Source organism: Mobula birostris, chromosome 3 (assembly GCF_030028105.1).
Source record: "Mobula birostris isolate sMobBir1 chromosome 3, sMobBir1.hap1, whole genome shotgun sequence".
NCBI classification, from domain to species: domain Eukaryota; kingdom Metazoa; phylum Chordata; class Chondrichthyes; order Myliobatiformes; family Myliobatidae; genus Mobula; species Mobula birostris.
Window position 1 is genome coordinate 191,284,237 of NC_092372.1, and position 20,883 is coordinate 191,305,119.

Here is a 20,883-nt window from a genome sequence, read left to right on the forward strand (position 1 = left end):
CAATCCTGAAGTCGTACCCTCTTGTCCTAGTATTCCCTATCATGGGAAATAACTTTGCCGTATCTAATCTGTTCAGGCCTTTTACCATTCGGAACGTTTCTATGAGATCCCCCCGTCATTCTCCTGAACTCCAGGGAATACAGCCTAAGAGCTGCCAGGCGTTCCTCATATGGTAACACTTTCATTCCTGGAATCATTCTCGTGAATCTTCTCTGAACCTTCTCCAATGTCAGTATATCCTTTCTAAAACAAGGAGCCCAAAACTGCACACAATACTCCAAGTGTGGTCTCACGAGAGCCTTATATGCCTCAACTCTTATATTCTATACCTCTAGAAATGAATGCCAACATTGCATTCGCCTTCTTCACCACTGACTCAATCTGCAGGTTAACCTTTAGGGTATCCTGCACAAGGACTCCCAAGTCTCTTTGCATCTCTACATTTTGAATTCTCTCCCCATCTAAATAATAGTCTGCCCATTTATTTCTTCCACCAATGTGCATGACCATGCACTTTCCAACATTGTATTTCATTTACCACTTCTTTGCCCATTCCCCTAAACTATCGAAGTCTCTCTGCAGGCTCTCTGTTTGCTCAACACTACCGTTTCTCCACCTATCTTCGTATCATCAGCAAATTTAGCCACAAATCCCTTAATACTGTAGTCCAGATCATTGACATACATCGTAAAAAGTAACGGTCCCAACACCGACCCCCGTGGAACCCCACTGGTAACGGTTAGTCGGCCAGAATAGGATCCCTTTGTTCCTACTCTCTGTTTTCTGCTGACCAGCCAATGCTCCACTCATGCTAGTAACTTGCCTGTAATTCCATGGGCTCTTATCTTGCTCAGCAGCCTCATGCGTGGCACCTTGTCAAAGGCCTTCTGAAAATCCAAGTACACCACGTCTACTGTATCTCCTCTTGTCATGTGCCTGCTTGTAACTTCGTCAAAGAATTGCAGTAGGTTTTTCAGGCAGGATTTTCCTTTCAGGGAACCATGCTGACTTTGGCCTATCTTGTCTTGTGCCTCCAGATACGCTGTACTCTCATCCCTAACAATCAATTCCAACAACTTCCCAACCACTGATGTCAGGCTAACAAGTCTATAGTTTCCTTTCTGCTGCCTCCCACCCTTCTTAAATAGTGGAGTAACATTTGCAATTTTCCAGTTATCCCGTACAATGCTAGAATCTATCCATTCTTGAAAGATCACGCCTCCACTATCTCTCCAGCTACTTCCTTCAGAACCCAAGGGTGCATTCCGTCAGGTCCAGGAGATTTACCCACCCTCAGACCATTAAGCTTCCTGAGCACCTTCTCAGTTGTAATTTTCACGGCACAAACCTCACTACCCTGACACTCCTGAATGTCCGGTATACTGCAGATGTCTTCCACTGTGAAGACTGATACAAAATACGCATTCAGTTCCTCTGCCATCTCTGCATCTTTCATTACAACATCTCCTGCATCATTTAGTACTGGTCCTATATCTACCCTCAATTTTCTTTTACCCTTTTAGTATCTTCTTTCACATTATTTACCAATTTCCTCTCATAATTCATCTTCTCCTTCTGAATGACCTTCTTAGTTTTCTTCTGCAAGTTTTTAAAAGCTCCCCAATCCTCTATCTTCGCACTATCTCGGGCTTCCTTATATGCCCTCTCTTTTGCTTTTACTTTGGTTCTGATTTCATTTGTCAGCCACTTCAATTTCCCTTTCACAAACCATATTCAAGTAAACATGTTTTCATAATATTGGTCCATAACTGATTTCACTATACTAAAGATTTAATCTTTTGGGTGGTGCTCTGTTTCTTTCAGAATAGCACTTCTGGACCTGTGGAGTGGCATTAGGTTTGCCAGGTGTCTTGTCAATGATAATATTCTCAGTTGTTGGTGTCACATTGCTGTCAGTGACATGATCATCACTGAGAGTTATGTCCAGTGACTGTAATGTATCTGTCTTGTTGGATGAAATCAACTCGGGTGTGTTCTTCAGCTGAGCATCCAGTGTCTGTTCCACATGATGACCCCATGTGTGATCTCCAACATTCATTATGTACACCTATAGTCCAGTTCTTGTAGCTATCCTATCGGGTGTCCACTTGTCTCTGGGTAATCACATATTAGGACTTCCTATCCAACCTCAAGCTTATTGCTGCTTCATCTGGCAACTGGCTGGATTGTTTTTTCTGCACTTCCCTCCACAGATCTGGTTTCAGGAGGTCTATACGAGATCTCAGATTCCTACTCATGAACAGCATTGCAGGCGTTTGATTTGTTATCACATGAACAGAGTTCTAATACTTAAAAAGAACATTGTCCACCTTGTGCTGTAGAGAAATGTCCTCCTTCTCCAGGGCTTTAATGGACGTCTTGAAGGTATGGATAAACCTTTCAGCTAACCCTTTCGTTGCTGGGTGGTGAGGAGCTGACTTGAAATTTTAATGCCATTTTTCTTCATGAACAGTCAGAATTCTTTTGACATGTATTGTGGTCCGCTGTCAGTCACAATTTGTTCTGGTAAGCTATTTCTGGCGAAGAAAGTCCTCAGGGTGGAGATGGTCTTTGTTGAGGTGGTTGACTTCATTTCTATGACCTCCGGCCACTTCGAATGAGCAACCAGAACCAGGGAGTCCATGAATGGCTCAGCAAAGTCAATATGTACTCTTTGCCATGGCAATGACGGCAACTCCCATGGGTGTAACCGTGCCTATGGGGGTGCATTTTGAATATTTTGGCATCCCGAACAGCCTTTGGCCAAGTCTTTGCTCTGTTTATCTATTCTTGGCCACCACACATAGCTGTGGGTGAGAGTCTTCATCTTGACTGTACTCCGATGTCCTTCAAGCAGATTTTCTATCACCAGATTTTCTGGTGCGTGGCGTAGGGGGAACCACAACACAAGATCCATACATCAGCGTTCTTTGACATACAGACAGTTGGTCTCGTGTCTCAGAGAACTTTGGAAACATAGGGTTACCATGAGCTGGCCATCCTTGCATGGCGATTTCATAGACTTTTGACAATGTCATGTCAGTCCTTGTTTCCCTTTGTATTTTGGAATTTGTTGCTGGCAACTGGTCTACCAATGCAGTGAGGAACACTTCTCCTGGGTCACAGAATGAAGACTTTTCTTCTTCGGTTGCCAATAGTGGAAGTTGTGACCAGCCATCAGCATTGCTGTGTTGTTTGATACCCTTGAACTCTATGTCATAAGAGTGGGCTGCTAGAAATAGCGCCCAACATTGTAACCGGGTAGCACATGTCACTAGAGTTCCCTTCCTAGAATTGGAATGAAGGGGTTAGTGAACTCAAGGGGTTAGTGATCTGTCACTAGCATAAACCTTTGCCCATAGAGGTAGTGGTGGAACTTCTTTATTCTGCATACTTGACTAATGGCTTCTCAGTCAATCTGTGCGTAGTTGTGTTCTGCACTCATCACTGATCCTGAAGCAAATGCAATCGGACATTTAGATCCATCTTTCATAGCGTGTGACAAAGTGGTCCCGATGCCATGAGGAGACATATCGAACACCAGTCTGATGGGTAGAGGTGGGTCATAATGGGTGAGTAGTTATTAGTCTCTTTGTTTCTTTAGATGCTCCTTCACATCTTTCCGATCATTCCCACTTTGCTCCTGTCTATAACAGTTCGTTCAATGGATGCAGCACTGTAACAATGTTTGGGAGAAGCAGGTCGTGGTAGTTTACAAGGCCCAAGTATGACCTGAGTTGTGACACAGTTTCCAGTTTGGGTGCCTGTATCATTGCTTCATTCGTCTCTTGAGACTTATGTAAGGCTTGCTTGTCAATGACATGTCCACAATATGAGATTCCATTCTTGAAAATCTCACATTTCTCTCTCTTTGTGCGCAGACCATACTCACTCAGCCTGAGAAGCACTTTACCAAGGTTCTGGAGGTGGTCTTCATTTTTGCTACTCACAATGATGTCCTCAAGGTAACATTGTGCTCCCAGTATATCTTGGAGCACTTGGTCCATTGTTCTTTGCCAAATTGCTGGAACTGATGTGATGCCCAAGACGAAATGATTATACTGGAACTGTTCCTTGTGAGTGTTGATTGTGAGGAACTTCCTGCTTGACTACTCAGTCTCCATTTGCAGATAGGCTTGTGACAAGTTAATCTTTGAAAACCTCTCCCCTCTTCCACCCGCCAATAATGCAAAGTTGTCTTCTATTCGTGGCAGGGGTAACTGCATAGTATGCTACCCTGGGTTGATACTCACTTAGAAATCCCTACGTATGCGAACGGCTCGGGCCTTCCCTTTCTTGATCACTGGGACAACGAGTATGGCCCAATTACTCCACTCAACTTTGGAGAGAATTCCAAACGTCTCCGAGCTGTGAAGTCCAGCATCCACTTTAGGGTGTAGTGCGTAAGGCACTAAATGTGCTTTATGGAATCTTGGTGTTGCTGCTTCATCCAGTTCAATTCTGGCCTTCATGCCTTTTAGTTTACCAATACCCTTGTCAAACACCTTCTCATTGGCAATAAGCAGCTGTGCCAGTCTCTGATAGTGCTACCTTTTTTGCTGCAGTTGCCTATTGATGCCACACTGAGAGCTTTTATTGAGTGCCGGTCTAGTTGGATTTTTCTCAACTATTCACATCCAAAAAGTTCTGGCCCTCCACTTTTCAACACATGGAGCTCTAACTGTTGTGTTTGGTCTCCATAGGTCACATTTACTTTCAGATTGCCTTTGGAGATACTTTCTCACCTGTGCATCTTTAGCATCACTGAGGTCTTCTCTAATGGTAGCTTAGAAAACAGTCTGTGGTAGTCAGCCTCTGAAATTATAGACAAAGCTGGCCCTGTAACCAGCTTCGCTTTCAGTTTTACACCAGATGCATCTATTGTGATCCATATGATTTTGTGTAATACTATGCAGTTCTAGACATAACAGCTCACCTTTGTCAGACACTGTGTTGTCTGATTCTGTTTCACATTTGGTCATTTTATGCATTTGTTTAATTTTGTGTTTGAAACTGTTCACTTGGTGTGGGTTTTCTCTTTGGTTGTGCTTTTTGTCTACCTTGCGCACTCTCTCTATAAGACCTTGTCGGTGACACTTTCTGCAAACTTTTTCTTTGAACCAACAGACATTTGCATCATGGGAGGATTTGCCACATTCATAACATTTTTGGCTTTTTGCACCATTCAGGGACATTTGAGTATTCACATTCTAAACTATTTTTTTCCTGTAGTTCTGCTGCATCCTTTGCTACAGTCTCTAAAAATATTGCAATGGTCAATGCCCATTCTAAGGTTAGGACTACTTTTGACAGCAGCCTCCTTTTTTTAGTGCTTTGACTCTGCATGCCATATACAAGCCTGTACGTCTCTAAAGTTACAGTACAGAGAAAGTTTGTGCAGTTCGGCAATGTATTCAGAAATGTTTTCATCCTTTGACTGGTTCCTTTTGTAAAATCTGAATCTCTCAGCTACCACCAGCTGATTAGGGCTCAAGTGATTTTGTAAAATTGTAGCAATTCCATTGAACATATTGCTTGCTGGCTTTTCAGGAATTAAAACGTTGCGTAAGAGACTGTACATTCTAGCACCCATTAAGCTAAGAAGTGACAATACTTTATTTCACTCATTCATATCATTCAGCTTACATTACAGTTCAACCTTCTTGATATATGATTGCAGCCTTCATAGCACTATTAAATCTGACAAATTTGCTGACTAAAGCCGTCACCACGTTATTTTTACTTTAACTTTGTTAGTTGTCATTTTTCACTGTGTAATTTACAGTCACTCACATGTCCATATGTTAGCATCCATCACAGCCTTCTGTGTACTGTTTAACTCTTTCCTCCCGCTGTCTTATCCTGGAACTGTCTCGTAACAGCCAATGAAGTTGATGATATTTTCTGACATTCAGGTTCATACTTGTTGCCAATTTGTTGTGTCTGTGCAACTACATATCGATTAAATAAGAGCACACATGCAGGAGCTGTTTTAACTGGTATATTGACTGAATCGAGAAAGAGAGAGAGAGAGAGAGAAAACAATACACATCTGTAGACAATAGATCAATACACATGCATAGACAACAGTCCATAGACAGTGCTAAGGGTAACCATTTCTCTAAAAAAAACGGATCCATACTTTACAGCATCTTCTTCAGATCTAGTGTACTCTGTAGCAAGGGCCTTTCTAATGCTGGGTCCTGTCAGACTTCAGTTCTGCACCACAACACCATCAAGCTGACTCAGGTACCGGTCGTTGATAAGAACCATAGGTGTGGAAATATTTCTCTTCTTCTCTTTTTCATAGTTATTTTACTTTAGTAACCTTTGGTATCCAACTCACTTTCATTAATAGCATTGCCATATTTATGCTATGTTGAATACGTCTACTGGAACTAAGAATCATAAGAGAAAGATGTAAGGAATATCATTCCAACTTCTCCAATCTTACACCCAACTAAAACACCCCCTATGTCCTCTCCAGGGGCATGATACTGTATTCATCCTGAAGTGCATTGCCCGAGGGGAGGCACAGCAGCATAGCTGTTACTGTAATGCTATTACAGAGTTGCAACAATAACAGACTGCAGAATAAAATGCAATGGCTACAGAGATAGTGGAGTTCAAATAGATGATTAGGTGCAAGACATAATGAGGTAGATTGTGAAGTCAAGACTCCGTTTTATCATTCTTGGGATCCCTAACATTGGTTAGACAGGAGTAATGTATGAAGTTTTAGTTGTCAATATAGGAAGGATGTGATTGCAGTGGAGAGAATGGATGTAGAGGATGTTGCTCGTATTTGGGCATTTCAGCTGTGAGGAGAAACTAGATAGACAGAGGTTATTTTATTTGGAGTGGAGAATAATGGGGGGTGGAGGGTTCTGCCTTAGAGATGTATACAAAGTTATGAGGGACTAAGATAAATGTAGATAATGACAAATGTTTGCTCTCAGCAGAGTTGCCTATTGGCAGAGGTTTGAGATAAGGGAAAAGTGATATAGAGTGAATATGATGAAGAATTTCTTTCATCCAGTGGGTGATTGAGGCCTGGAATAGAGTCTGAAACAATGGCAGCAAGTACTTCACAACATCAGGTGTGCGACCTGATATTCAGTCGCCTTAGGAGCTGGGAGGTGTAGGGATAATATGATTACTGGGAAAGAGTCGAGGTGTGAGGATACATCAATAGGAGTGGAAGTGGGCTTCTGGGAGATATCTGATTATCGAGAGGGCATTGGGTGTGTTAATATACATGTACTGTGACAGAGCAGTGGACTGTTCAGGGGTCTTTGGACAGGTATATTAATGTCTTTCTGTTTGTCAGTACTTATGTTAGCTCTAATATTCATTAAGTACATTCTGGTCTTATTAGTCCTAAAATATATCACCTCAATATTTTCAGGATTAAATACAGTTATATTAAATACTGTCATATTTTTATCCATCCAACCAACTAATCAATTAAGAGCATTATCCCCCATCAATTGACCTATCTGTCATCTGCAAATTTGCTGATCATACCTCCTGCATTCACTTACAGGTTGTGTAGAAAAGCAGGGAATATCTGCAGATATCTGCAGAGGTACAGTTGACGTTTCAGGCTGAGACCCTTCGTCAGGACTAACTGAAATAAGGAGCTAGTAAGAGATTTGAAAGTGAGAGGGGGAGGGGGAGATCTGAAATGATAGGAGAAGACAGGAGGGGGAGGGATGGAGCCAAGAGCTGGGCAAATGCCCCACCTCCCCCTCATACTCCATCTGTTATTTATTTATTTATATACACACATTCTTTTTCTCTCTCTCCTTTTTCTCCCTCTATCCCTCTCACTATACACCTTGCCCATTCTCTGGGCTTTCCTCCCCCTCCCCCTTTTCTTTCTCCCTAGGCCTCCTGTCCCATGATCCTCTCATATCCCTTTTGCCAATCATCTGTCCAGCTCTTGGCTCCATCCCTCCCCCTCCTGTCTTCTCCTATCATTTCAGATCTCCCACTCCTCCTCCGACTTTCAAATCTCTTACTAGCTCTTCCTTCAGTTAGTCCTGACGAAGGGTCTCGGCCTGAAACGTCGATTGTACCTCTTCCTGGAGATGCTGCCTGGCCTGCTACGTTCACCAGCAACTTTTATGTGTCTTGCTTGAAATTCCAGCATCTGCAGATTTCCTCGTGTTTGCTTAAATATTTCCTTAATTCATTTTAAAGAACTGGAAGTCACTGGCAAGGTTAGCATTTATCGCCGTTGCCTTGTGTCCTTGGCAATGTGGTAGTGATCTGTCTTCCTGACTTGGTGCAGTCCTTCTGGTGACGCTGCTTCCACGGTGTCAATCGACCAAGTGATGCTAAAAGACCAGTAATATATGTCCACATCAGAACCGTTCCAAGCAACCCTCACAAAGTGCCGGACGAACTCAGCAGGTCTATGAAAATTAAAAAACAGGCGATGTTTCAGTCCAGCAGGGCTGGAAAGGAAGGGGGGAGATAGCAAAATAAGGTGGTGGAGGGAGCTGAAGGAGGACAAGGTGAAGTCAGGTGGGTGGGGGAAGGGAGAGATGATAGGTGGGGATGGTTCAGAACCTGATTGCCAGAGGTCAGAGATATGGGAGGTGCTGAAAAAGTAACGTAACTGTGTAATTGGCATATGCTGCTCCATTTCTGTGGTGGAGGTGAATGGAATTTATGCTTAGGACAGTTGATGAATTGTTAATCATTTAGGCTGCTCTGTCCTGGATAGTGTCAAGCTTGTTAAGAATTGCACTCAGCCAGACAAATGTAAAGTACCAATAGTGTTGCTAGCAGACTTGAAAATAGCAATGATACTGGATATTAAATCTGTATGGTTAGGCTTTCTTTTGCTGGAGGTGATTGCTACTTTACACTTGTGGGATGTAAATATTCCTTATCTCTTTTCACCCCATACTTTGAATGTTGATGCATGCAGGCATGGACAGCTTCATCTGCTGTGGTTATGAATGGAATTTAGCATCTGCAAGATGTAACTATCCCCACTTACGATGAAAGAAATGTTATTCATGTGACAACTGAGTGTAGCTGAAGTTAGGGCATGACCCTGAGGAACCCGTACAGGGATGCTTTGATTGATTTTCAACAACCACTTTAGTGAGAGGGAGGACTTCAGCTTTGGTCCATTGATTTGATTTTAATGAGCTCTCTTTCATGGTGCATTTTTTGCCTGCCAAATGCATATGTTAATGCATATTTGGTGATATTAAGTGCAGTCAGCTCACCATTGAAATTCAGATCTTTGGTTCACATTTTTACCAAGGTCTGATCTGAAGCTCAGTGGTCTTAGCAAAACCATATACAACTCTATTGGATTTCTTGACTGTAACTTTGAAAATTCACAGCACCATAATAAAGTGACCATGTCATGTGTTTACTGAGGGATTGGGACAGGATTCCTTTCCATGTAAATACAGTAGTCAAAAAATAGCAACAGATAATTCAGGAAATAAGTTATACTAATTCACTCAAATTAAATCTTGACTGACAAAACAGAAACCATAGTTCTGAATATTAATTAAATATGTATTACCATTATTGGTTGAAGGATCAGAGGAGATCTTACCATCAAGCAGGTGGTAGGATATTGAAATTATTTGTCCAAAAGTGTGATGTCAATTGGAACTCTCACCACGGTTAATAAGCATCTGATGTGTCAAATTCCCAGCCAGTCTGAACTTGATGGGTTCTTCTGAGTGACTAACTTCTAGATTTTGGCAGATGTCCTCAATGGAAACTCAGCTGTCTTCTACCTCTGCACTTTCAGCCCTTACATTTACAGCTTGTATCAACACTGGAACAGGAAAATAAGTATGAATAATAATTGCCCTTAAATCTAGTACAGAGAAATTAATGCTTGTTAATACAAAATAAGACCAGCAAAACTAAACTGATGGAGGACAAATGCTTGGTGCATTGGGAATTAGAGATTACTCAGTTGTTCTCCAGTGGTCATGGTCATTGGTAGTCGATGATCTTCATCATCTTGCATTGAGCCTACATCTCAATGCACAAAATCCTCATCCTCTGGTATCCATCTTCTCCTGAACTCTGCAATATGATTAATCCTTACCACCACCACCACCCCCCCCAGCAGTAAGAATTGCCATCACTTTTTCAAAGTTTCACTTTAAAATTTCACTGAAGGAGCACCTCATACCCTCTTCCCTAATTTTCCTTTTACTTCCGTCTGATTGCAATTGTGAAGTGATAATAATTGTTGTCAGTTCAAAACAAAAAACAAGCTTTAAAGAAAAATTCTCAACTTTAGTTAAATTTTGGTAAATTGTAGTGTGGAAACTTTTCTCCTTGTCTAAGGATCAGGACGTAATCCACTCATTCTCGTACCCTCTTTCCAAAAACTAATTAAATTTCAAATGATACTCTTAACTTGCCATTTTTAATTCAGGATATAAATAATATTGTTAAATAATAGCCTTTAATAAAACTCTGGGTCCCAATAGTTTGGTAGGTAATTCTTTACCAAATCCCATTGGGATCTTTTAAACTATTTTCAATTAATCACATTTCTGGAAAGCATCATGCAACGGGAAGTAAGTCTATTTATGCAAAACTTAGAATAGAATGTAATGCTCTGTCTAGAACAAGATAAGGGCAATGATATTTAAAATTGATGACCAATTAATTTCCTTGATAGGAGAACTATCTCAGGTTTAGTAAAATTAAAACCAGCCTTAAACCGAAGGGAGCAACAGTAATAACTTATGAAAAACAGACATCAGGAAAAAAATCTCTGAATGTTTGATAGTGCTCTAGGTTATAACTACCGAGCCAATTAGGTAGGTTCCATTCTGACAAAACCTTTAATTCATTGGAAAACACTCTTATTTGAACTTGCAGCCAAATGTGGCTCTTGGGATGTTTTTCCGTTTATTTCAAAAACATGGATCAATAATCTGGGGATTTTTCCACAAATACATATAACTGGGCTGCTTTTGTAAATAAATATTGTACGAAAAACTAACAAACAGGAATGTTTAATTTTTCACTTACTTTCACTTTTTAAAAAAAATGTATTTTACACGCTAAACTTTGACAAATTTCTCTAGATTTGTGATGGGAGTATATTGTCTGGCTGCGTCACAGACTGGGATGGAACCACCAATGCCCTTGAATGGACCATCCTGCAAAAAGTAGTGGATAAGCCAGTCCGTCATGGGTGAGGCCCTCTCCACCATCGAGCATACCCACACAAAATGCTGTTGCAGGAAAACAGCATCCATCATCATGGACCTGCTCTCTTCTTGCTGCTGCCATCAGACAGAAGGTACAAGAGCCACAGGACTCACACCACCAGGTTCAGGAACAGTTATTACTCCTCTACCATCAAGCTCTTGAACGAGAGGGGATTGTTTCACTCACCTTCACGTGCCCCATAACTGACCTGTCCCCACAACTATTCATCCCATGTTCTTGATATTTATTACTTATTTATTTGTCATGTTTTTTTCTTTTTTGTTTGCACAGTTCATTATCTTTTGCACACTGGTTGTCTGTCCTGTTGGCTACAGTCTTTCATTAATTCTATTGTGGTCATTGAATTTATTAAGTATGCCCACAAGAAACCAAATCTCAGGGTTGCATATTTATGTACTCGATACTAAATTTATTTTGACCTTTGAACTTTAAGTTTTCTAATGCTTGAGGTTGTATTCATAGTAAGGGTAAAATTGTTGCTGCAAGACAGAGAAGATTCCCTCTTACAGTAAATCCATCACTGCAGTGTCAGCATGGTTTCTTCAATGGACTCCATCTGCAAACTAGACGTAGAGTAAATATACATCATAATGGGCCAACCTTTTTCACTTTACATAGAAATGGAAATTTTAATGCTTGGGCATTCCAAATATAAAAATGAATTCATAAAATGAGGAGAACTAAACTAATTTAAAAAAAACCTTGCTTTACAGAGTGGATCAGGACAAGGGACAGATACCAAGATTACATGACGTGTACAACGTGAGCTCAAGCAATTGCATTGAATCTGAAGTTAGAGAAGTTTATTACATTTTGGTAGTGGCAAGTGTCAACATAATAAACAAAAAACTTCTGGTTACTTGAACAGAAAGTGGCAGCGGGAGGAAAAGAATGCTTTCTGACACCCTGAAATGTGGGAGATCTTAGAGATTTGTAGAACAAGTGCCTTCAAACAGAGCCAAAATGTGCCAGAGGCTGATCAAAGATGACACAAGGATATGGAAGAGTTGCCCAAAGATTAGCTAATCAAGTTTCATCCATCAGACAAAAGTAGAAGACTTTCCCAGAAGTAGCAAACATGAAATTTGGGATTCAATTTGTTAGTCCGGCACATAATCCAGCAAGAAACTTCAATGTAGCATACAGAGCTCTGTTCATTGCCCTTCCTTTAGGATGAAGTGTTAAATCACTAAATCTGTGGGTGCAAGGCAGCAGACGCCTCTAGCAAGAGGGAATTATATTTATAACACTATCAAGTAAAGGAAGGTAGGTTACCCCTCCCCACAAACCCATGTGCACACACACCCATACTCATTCTCATTTTTTTGCCCTGTAATGAAAATAACAAAATGAACCTTGTTCTGTGTGGAGGCATAGCTATGATCATTCTAATCCATGTGCAGGACTACTTTCTGAAACTAAACTGAACTGTTGGTGAACTTGATGATATTTGACTCACAATATTTATAGCATCACTGACTGCTTATTTCTATCTCCCAAGCCAGGCTAATTCTTGGCTTAATCCTCATTCACGCATTTATCATTTCCAGATTTGACTATTTCAACACACTCCTGTCCAATCTCCCTCCATAAACATTGGGTTATTCGACATTGCCAGCATCTTAACCATCTCCGTTTATTTATCAGCTCTGTGCTATCTGGCCTGTGTTGGCTCCCTATTAAGCAATATTTTGATATTTTAAAATTTCCAGTTTTATTTCTAGTCTCACCTCTATCAATCACCAACAGTAACCCTCCCTGAAACCACATCACCCAATTTGTTTCCTTCCCCTGCCTTGCTCCATCTGCCTATCACACCCACACAAAAACAAACTACTGGGTCACTTATACCCTCCTGTCTCTCACTAGTTTGACCTGTCTATCATCCCTCCCTCATCTAGCCTCATTAATCACCTCCCTTACTTATCAGATTCCAGCATCTGCAACTCTGCTTATCATCTTCTAGCCTCTGTCACTACCTCAGCCCTTCTCTATCTGGCTCCATCTGCCCTACTTCCGCCGCCCTCCTCTCCTTATCTGTCATTAACCTATCACCCACCAGCCACTGTCTCCCAATTCCACCTCTCCCCCACTTGCCCATCATTTCCCTCTTCACCTGGTTCCACTTGTGGAAACTGAAGGCAAGAGACACCCTTTTGACTGCAGGTAGAAACTAGTCTTTCAGTGGCTGCAGATCTGTTTCTAGCAATCTCTATTGATAGATTCTTGGATATTACGAGAATTGAGGGATATGGATTAGTGCAGGAAAATGGTAATGAGTAAATGGCCAGATTTAATCTGTAGAATATAAAAGCAGGCATGCAAGTCTGAATGACCTATGCCTGCTGTTTGTTATGTTCTTAAAATCTTCACCCAGAGCATCTTAAAAGCAAAAGAATTGCTCTTTCTGCACACTTGGGTTAAAAATTAGTGCACAACAATTACAATAACATTCCACACTAAAATATCATGGAATTATTTCTCCTGCCTTCAGTTTCAATATACTATAAAAACTGGATCTTGGGATAAATATTTGGTACTTCAGATCAGAAGAATTCATACCATGTGAACATTTTCCATTAACCTTTCTTTTAGCTGGATAAAATCCATATTCATATTGATATTTTAATGAAATTTAAGCTTCAGAAGATGTTTAAGCACTGAGTAACTGAAAATCAAGCTAACATTATGTACTACAATCTTATAATAGGACAAACTCACAAATTAGTTCAATTTTCTCAGTACATTTTTCAGGCCTCCTGGGTTTCTCTTTTTTTTCCTTAAAAAATATGTTTGTGCTGTTTCCTGCTTCCAGTCATTCTTCCTGAAAACACCGATCTGGAGCTCTTCCTTTGCTTATAAATAGGTCTCTAAATGCAAGTTTTGTTTTGCAAAATCACTTTCTTCTCTTCTGTAGCTACCATGAGGACAGACAGTGACGTTTGGTCCTTCAGTGAGAATTGTGCAAGTGCTAGATTGAGAAATATATTTTACATTAAAACAGCAAAACTAATAAAATGTCACTGAAATCATAAGATCTGCTAAATGTCAGTTTTGCAATATCATTTTGGCTGTTCCTTACCTCTGATACATAGGAGTTGTACAAGACCTTTGGCTCACCATGTCCATGCTGACCTTTGTGCCTATCTACACTAATCCCATTTTTTCATACATGGTACATAAAGAACCAAAACAATCTATAAAAGTTTATCAATATGTATAAACTCTTGAAAATGTTATTTTGTATGTAATCTTATAAAATATTGTTATAGAATTTCATCGATTCTGTTTTAAAGAGTTAAAGTTATTTCAAAAAAATTCATTTTGGGATACCTTGCTGAAGGCACGGCATTAATACAAGCTGCAGTTTATATTTAAGTCGGCTCTCAAATGAATTGGTTTTACAAAGACTAATTAAGGCATTCCCTCTGCAACAAGGCCATCAGATGTGCAACTAAAAAAATATTCCTTGCCCACTAAGATCCTTTCTGTCCCTTGACAGTTCAGATTTTAACCTAGAATTCTGAGTTCGGACAAATAATTGCACCCAAAAACCAAAGGGCTTCTTAACAGGTGCTGGTTGCTATCTTAATTAGGTACTTACTTAAGCTAAGTTGTAGTTTCCTTATCAGACTAAACCAATATAAAGAGGAGAAGGAACTTATAGTTTTGTTTTTGTTATAGGTAAAGGTTAAGTTGGTTTCCCCTCTATGTTGAAGCACTCTTGGATTCCTTTGTCATATTTTTCCTACTACCAAGGAACATTTTCCCTCAGTTGCTGGAAAGGGTCTGTAGCCACCCAACATTCCACAGCTGCTCCCCTGCCAACTTGCAACTCCTGTAGATTTACAACAGGTAAGCAGCTGGCACAAAGCAGTTAAAGTTTTGAAAGCCAAAAAGTTATTCAATATTGCTTAAATTAATACTGAGACTAAACCCCTACAAGCCATTACCAGTAATCAGCTACAAAGATTTTCCTATCAATCAAAAAAAAAGAATCAGTTTAAAAGTATGCAATAAAGCATGTTAAAGTCTGTAACTTTCCATATGGTCTAAATTCTCATATTCAAACAATATCAGCTTTGCTTGGTTGGAGTAAGTTTGATTAAAGAGATTATGGATTTAAGCCACACTTAAGTACTTGAACACACAGTTATGGTTCATGTGCAAGTGAGGCAGTGCAGCTCCAGAGATCCCAACTTCCCAAGATATTAACCAGTGAGCATGTCCATCATTAAAATAAAAAGATCTTAAGGGAAAACTCAAAAAGCAGGAATTTCTCCAAATGTCTTGGCCAAAATTCACCTCTCAACTTACAGATTTAATAGTAATTTATCACTCTGCCGTTTGTTGGATCTTGCTGTTTATAAAACTGCATGCCCTACTAGTTGAGCAACTGAATCTGTTGCTTCAATATAATTAATCAGTTGTGAGGTGCTGAAAAAAACGCTAAGATCTTTAAATGAAAGTGTATTCTTTTTAGAGGACACTTGTGCAGAAGAGACAGAAGACACAAAAGATTGACTTAAATCTGATAAAGATAATACAAGATTTTAATATCTGTACATATTGCAGTACATCAAGTTCACTTTAAATTGCACATTACAACTGAGCAACATATTTATAGAGCTGCTTGGCATATCTGAAAGATTAACACCTATCTCAATAAAATCACCACACAGAAATGAAAATGGGTAATTTATTAATCTGGGATACCTCTAGGAGAATTGTTTAAAAAAATTAAAGGACAATAGGATACAACCATCTTATCTGAGATTCTTAAGTAATAATAAAACCCTAATTTACAAACAATAAGCATCTCACCTAACAAAATACAATTACAGTGCACTGCTGGTGGCATTATCAGCACATTAGTGAGGTAAATTTAAATGGAATGTTCAGCATGATTTAATACCAGATTTTGCATATACATTAATAACCAACACCTTTTAAAATATGCTTAAGAACCACATGTCAATATGGCCAAACACCAAATTTTCCAAATAATTCCCTTATTTGGTATTTCACTAGTTTTCATTTTATTATACAAGACACACATGAATTCCTCTAGTTCTGTTGACATGCTAAAACAGAACCATTTCTGGTTGGATACATTGCATTTTCTTTATCAGCAACCTAAACTATATATTCTTTCACTTAAAACAATTATTACCCATAATTTACTAAAATACACATATTTCAGTGTTTTAAAAAATAAAACCCCTGTCACCTCAAAGGTCACAATCTACATCAGTAGTAAAACTGGAGAGTGTCTACATTTATTCCCCAAGTAGTGAAAATATTTTAGCACTGCTCATTTCAGGTAGATGAAAGCATATGATTAGCAAAAGTAACGTGGTTTGCTATTGGACATTAAAAGTGCAAAAACAAAGTGGCAAAAGTTTTACTTCAAAGCACCATCCACTGCTTGGAAATGGCTATCAGTAATACCAGGCTTCCAATCAACGTCTATTATTATGACTCCCTTTCATGACTTTATGAATGTAACCAGTTGACTGGAATCCAGAAAGGTTTTGTCTCCAGATCATCCAAGGTAGCTTTCAGCTCTTTGTAGGCAACTGAAAGATCATCATTAACTAGAATTTTGTCAAAGAGGTGCGAACTCTGTGCTTCAATCAGCTCTGCAGATTTAATCATTTCTTGAAGGTCTTCGTCCTGCAAAAAAAAGCAAGGTTTTGAATTCTGAACCACTTGCCAGAATAACAAGATACATCATAAGTAGTCATTCTCCAAACATAAAGAAACAAACTTCTCTCCTCCACTAATTTCTTTTCTGGAAACACTATTTCTTGCTGGGGTGAAGTTTCATTGGAACCTTGGTAAGTGTTTAAAAACTTATTTTTAATCTGTGAGAAATCATTGTTTACCTAAAGGAACCACCAATACTCACAGACTGTAGGAGTGATTTGACAGCAGTGATGCATTTACAGTAAACAGATTGTTTGCTCTGGGAAAATGCACTTAAAGTAACTGTTGCTAACTCAGCTATCAGAATTTATATGGCAAAATACCCTTCATTTGCTTTTATTTATTAAACATAGCTCCCCCTTCAATCCCATAATTCCAAACAAACTCATTTCTAACACACATCCTAGACTCCACCCCCCGGTATCTCCCCACCCAACCAGATCCTTCACTTCCTGACCAATAGAACATCATCAGTAAGGACAGGCAACAATATCTCCTTCACGATTAGCTCAATACTAGTTGAAGCAGCAAGGCTGTGTCTTCAGCCCCTGACTTTACTTCCTGTACACTCACTACTGTGTGGCCAGATTCTGCTCTAACTCCATCTGCACGTCTGTAGATGTCACCACTGCAGTGGACCAGATCTCAAACAACCTTGTGGCATGGTCAGCAAAACAAAAGATCTGATCCTTATGGCTTCAGAAAGTGAGGCACAGCACATGATCTTTTCTATAACAATGGTGCTGAGGTACAGATGGCTGAAAGCTTCAAGTTTCCAGGTGTAAATATCACCAACAATTTGTCCTGGTCCAAGCGTATACTGCTATGGGCAAGAAAGCATACCAAAAGCTCTACCTCCTGAGAATGCCAAGAAAGTTTAACATATGGCAAATTAGAAGACATTAGCTTGGGTGTTATCTGTGATTTAGATTTGAATTTTAATCCCACATAAAAAAGTCATCAGAGCAGCTTTCCTACATGTGAGAAATATTGCAAGGGCACATCTGTTTCTGTCATGTAACGATGCTGAAAAACTAATTCATTCCTTTATATTGAATAGACTAGATTACTGCAATGCATGTTTTACTGGCCTTCCAAAGCAATCTAATGATAGACTTCAACTCATTCAGAACACTGCTGCTAGACTTTAAACCAAAACCAAAATGAAGGAACATATCACTCCCATACCAGCTACTCTGCATTGGCTTCCTGTATCTTTTAGAATTGATTTTAATGTTGCCTTAAAATTTTTTAAATTCATAATGGTCTGGGACAGGAGTACATCACAGAATTATTTTCATTTTATAATCCTGCTCAAGCTCTCAGGTCTTGTTTTGCCAGTCTCTTAAATTTAAACAATCTCCCTCGAAAGATAATTGGGAGGTCAACAAATTTGCACTATGCTCCTAAACTATGGAATACAATACCTAAAACTGAAAGGAATGCAAACTCAGTTGACACCTTAAAATGCCAGCTCAAAACTTATTTAACTTTGCTTTTAATTAAGATCTTATTTTCTTTTATTTTCATGTTCATTTTTTTTACTTTATTTTCATGTTTGTACTTCTATCCCATTGTAAAGCACTTTGCACCACATCATCTGTATGAAGAGTGCTCTATAAACAAAGTTATTATTATATCCTTGGATGAAGCTCACCAATTTGAACAGATGAATCACAGAAAGCATCCTATTCAGGTGCATTACAGCTTGGTACAGCGATTGCTCTGATCAAGCTCACAAAAAATTACAGAGTTATGAATACAGCCCAAGCTACCACAAAAAACTAGCTCCCCTTTATTAACCCTGACTATATTTTGCACAGCTTCAGGAAAGCAACCAATATAGTCAGGGACACCTCACACCCTTGGCATTCTCTGTTCTCCCCTTTCCGATCACACAGAAGATACAAAAGCCTGAGAATACGTACTGCCAGGCTCAAGAATAGATTCTATCCTACTGTTGCAAGACTTGAGAATGGAGCTCTTATATAATAAAGATGACCTTTGATCTTTAAATCTACCTCGTCATGGCCCTTCCATTTTATTTGTCTGCCAGCACTGCACTTCTTCTGCAAGTGCCATATTCTGCGTTTTTTTTTCCCTTTTGTACCACTTCAATATTTGAAATTAACTCTCTGGAACGAATGCAAACAAACGTTTTTCACCACATCTCTGTACAGGTGACATAATAAATTAACTACCAGTGTTATCTCATAAAGCTCAAAAAGCGGAAAGGAAAAGAAAAGGTAATTTCAAGTCTCCAAATAAAACAAAAATACAATTAGACTTATAATGAGAATCAGAATGAGGTTTAATAGCACTGGCGAATGTCAAGAAATTTGTTGTTTTGCTGCAGAAGTAAATTACAATACATAATTTAAAAAATCTACAAATTACAATAAGCATGTATAAAAAATAATGTAAGAAGTAGTGCAAAAAGAGTGGGAAAATGTTTGGTAATGTTCATGGGTTCAATGTTCATTCAGAAATCAGATGGCAGAGGTGAAGAAGCTGTTTCTGAAATATGAAGTGTGTGTCTTCAGGCTCCTGTACCTCCTCCTTGATAGTTGCACTAAGAAGAGGGCATGTCATGGCCAATGGGTGTCCTTGATGATGGATGCCACCTTTTTGAAGGCATTGCCTTTTGAAGGTTTCCTCGATGCTGTAGAGGCTGGTGCCCATGATGGAGCTGGCTGTGTTTACAACTTTCTGAAGCTTTTTCCAATCCTGTGCAAAGGCCCCTCTATACCAGATGGTGATGCAACCAGTTACAGTGCTCTCCATAGTACATCTGTAGAACTTTGTGAGTGTCTTTGGTGACATTCCAAGTCTCCTCCAATTCCTCATGAAATATAGCCACAGTTGTGCCTCCTTTGTAATTGAAGCAATATGTTGGACCCAGGATAGATCTTCAGAGATATTGTCAGACAAGAACTTGAAACTGTTCACCTTTTCCACTGCTAATTTCTCAATAAGGACTGGTGTGTGTTCCCTCAACTTCCCCCTTTCTGAAGTCCACAATCAATTCCTTGGTCTTCCTGATGTTAAGTGCAAGGTTGTTGCTGTGACACCACAACCAGCTGATCTATCTTGCTCCTGTACGCCTCCTTGTCACCATCTGAAATTCTGCCAACAATAGTTCTGTCGAATAAACTCTTCTCCCACACAGGTATCAATTATAACTGATGTTTCAATGACAAACTCAGCCGTCTTCATCAGGGATGATGCCTGGACATGTCTAGTCTGGTGGTAATTGTACCCAGATAATCTATCCCTCTGGACCGGTTATCCAATTGGGTTTCCGCTGAACCAATTTCTTTACAATAGAATTCCAGTTCTTACTAAGAGCGAGATCTTTGTCTTTGTTAAAATTCTTTTCCTCTAGTTTTATTTCAATGGGTTTCTTTACCAGATGGCCCCAAAAATCATTGGCACAGCACAGTAGTTTTGTGCCAAAGTCAATCCTCTGACCATTGAGAATGCAGTGTTCTGCTATGGCTAATTTCTCCGGGTAACCCAAACGGATACACCTCCTGTGCTCCTTGATGCGGGTTCTCACTGAGTGTCCTGCCTGGCTGATATATGCTGCTCCGCATCCACAGGGAATCCTGTAAACGCCAGCCGATACAAGTTCCAGGTCATCTTTGACCCACGAAGCTGTGATTTGAGCTTCCTTACGGGTTTGTGGATGACAATCCAGTATTTCTTCAGGATCCTGGCAATCTTTCTAGAAACTATGGAAATATAGGGAAGACAGGCGGTGGCGGCAGAGTCCTCCTCATTGTTGGGTTTCCTGGTTTATCCGTTGGCCCTTTCAAGGGGTTGATTTGATTTCCTTTACCTTATAGCCATTCTGGAGGAACATCGTGTTTTGTCATAGGCCCATTTGCTTGTGTTTGGCCCATTTCCCTCTAAAACCCCTCCCCACCCCTT

At 39.7% G+C, this 20,883-nt stretch overlaps 1 protein-coding gene and 1 long non-coding RNA gene across 14 annotated transcripts in view; both read right to left on the reverse strand.

Annotated features, from left to right (window-relative positions):
• Positions 1 to 8,348: 8,348 nt before the first annotated feature.
• LOC140194777 (uncharacterized) lies at positions 8,349 to 14,053 on the reverse strand. Its single transcript, XR_011885292.1, has 3 exons — positions 13,963 to 14,053; positions 9,590 to 9,817; positions 8,349 to 8,420 (listed from the first exon to the last, which is right to left on the reverse strand). It is a non-coding gene; the product is annotated as an uncharacterized lncRNA (long non-coding RNA).
• Positions 14,054 to 15,818: 1,765 nt separating this feature from the next.
• mpp7a (MAGUK p55 scaffold protein 7a) overlaps positions 15,819 to 20,883 on the reverse strand; it is a 515,701-nt gene continuing 510,636 nt past the window's right edge. For all 13 annotated transcript variants that reach the window (XM_072253895.1, XM_072253897.1, XM_072253899.1 and 10 more), the window contains one exon: positions 15,819 to 16,917. In XM_072253895.1, coding sequence (XP_072109996.1) covers positions 16,738 to 16,917 — 180 coding nt within the window. In that variant the 3' untranslated portion in view covers positions 15,819 to 16,737. The remainder of the gene's footprint in view (positions 16,918 to 20,883) is intronic.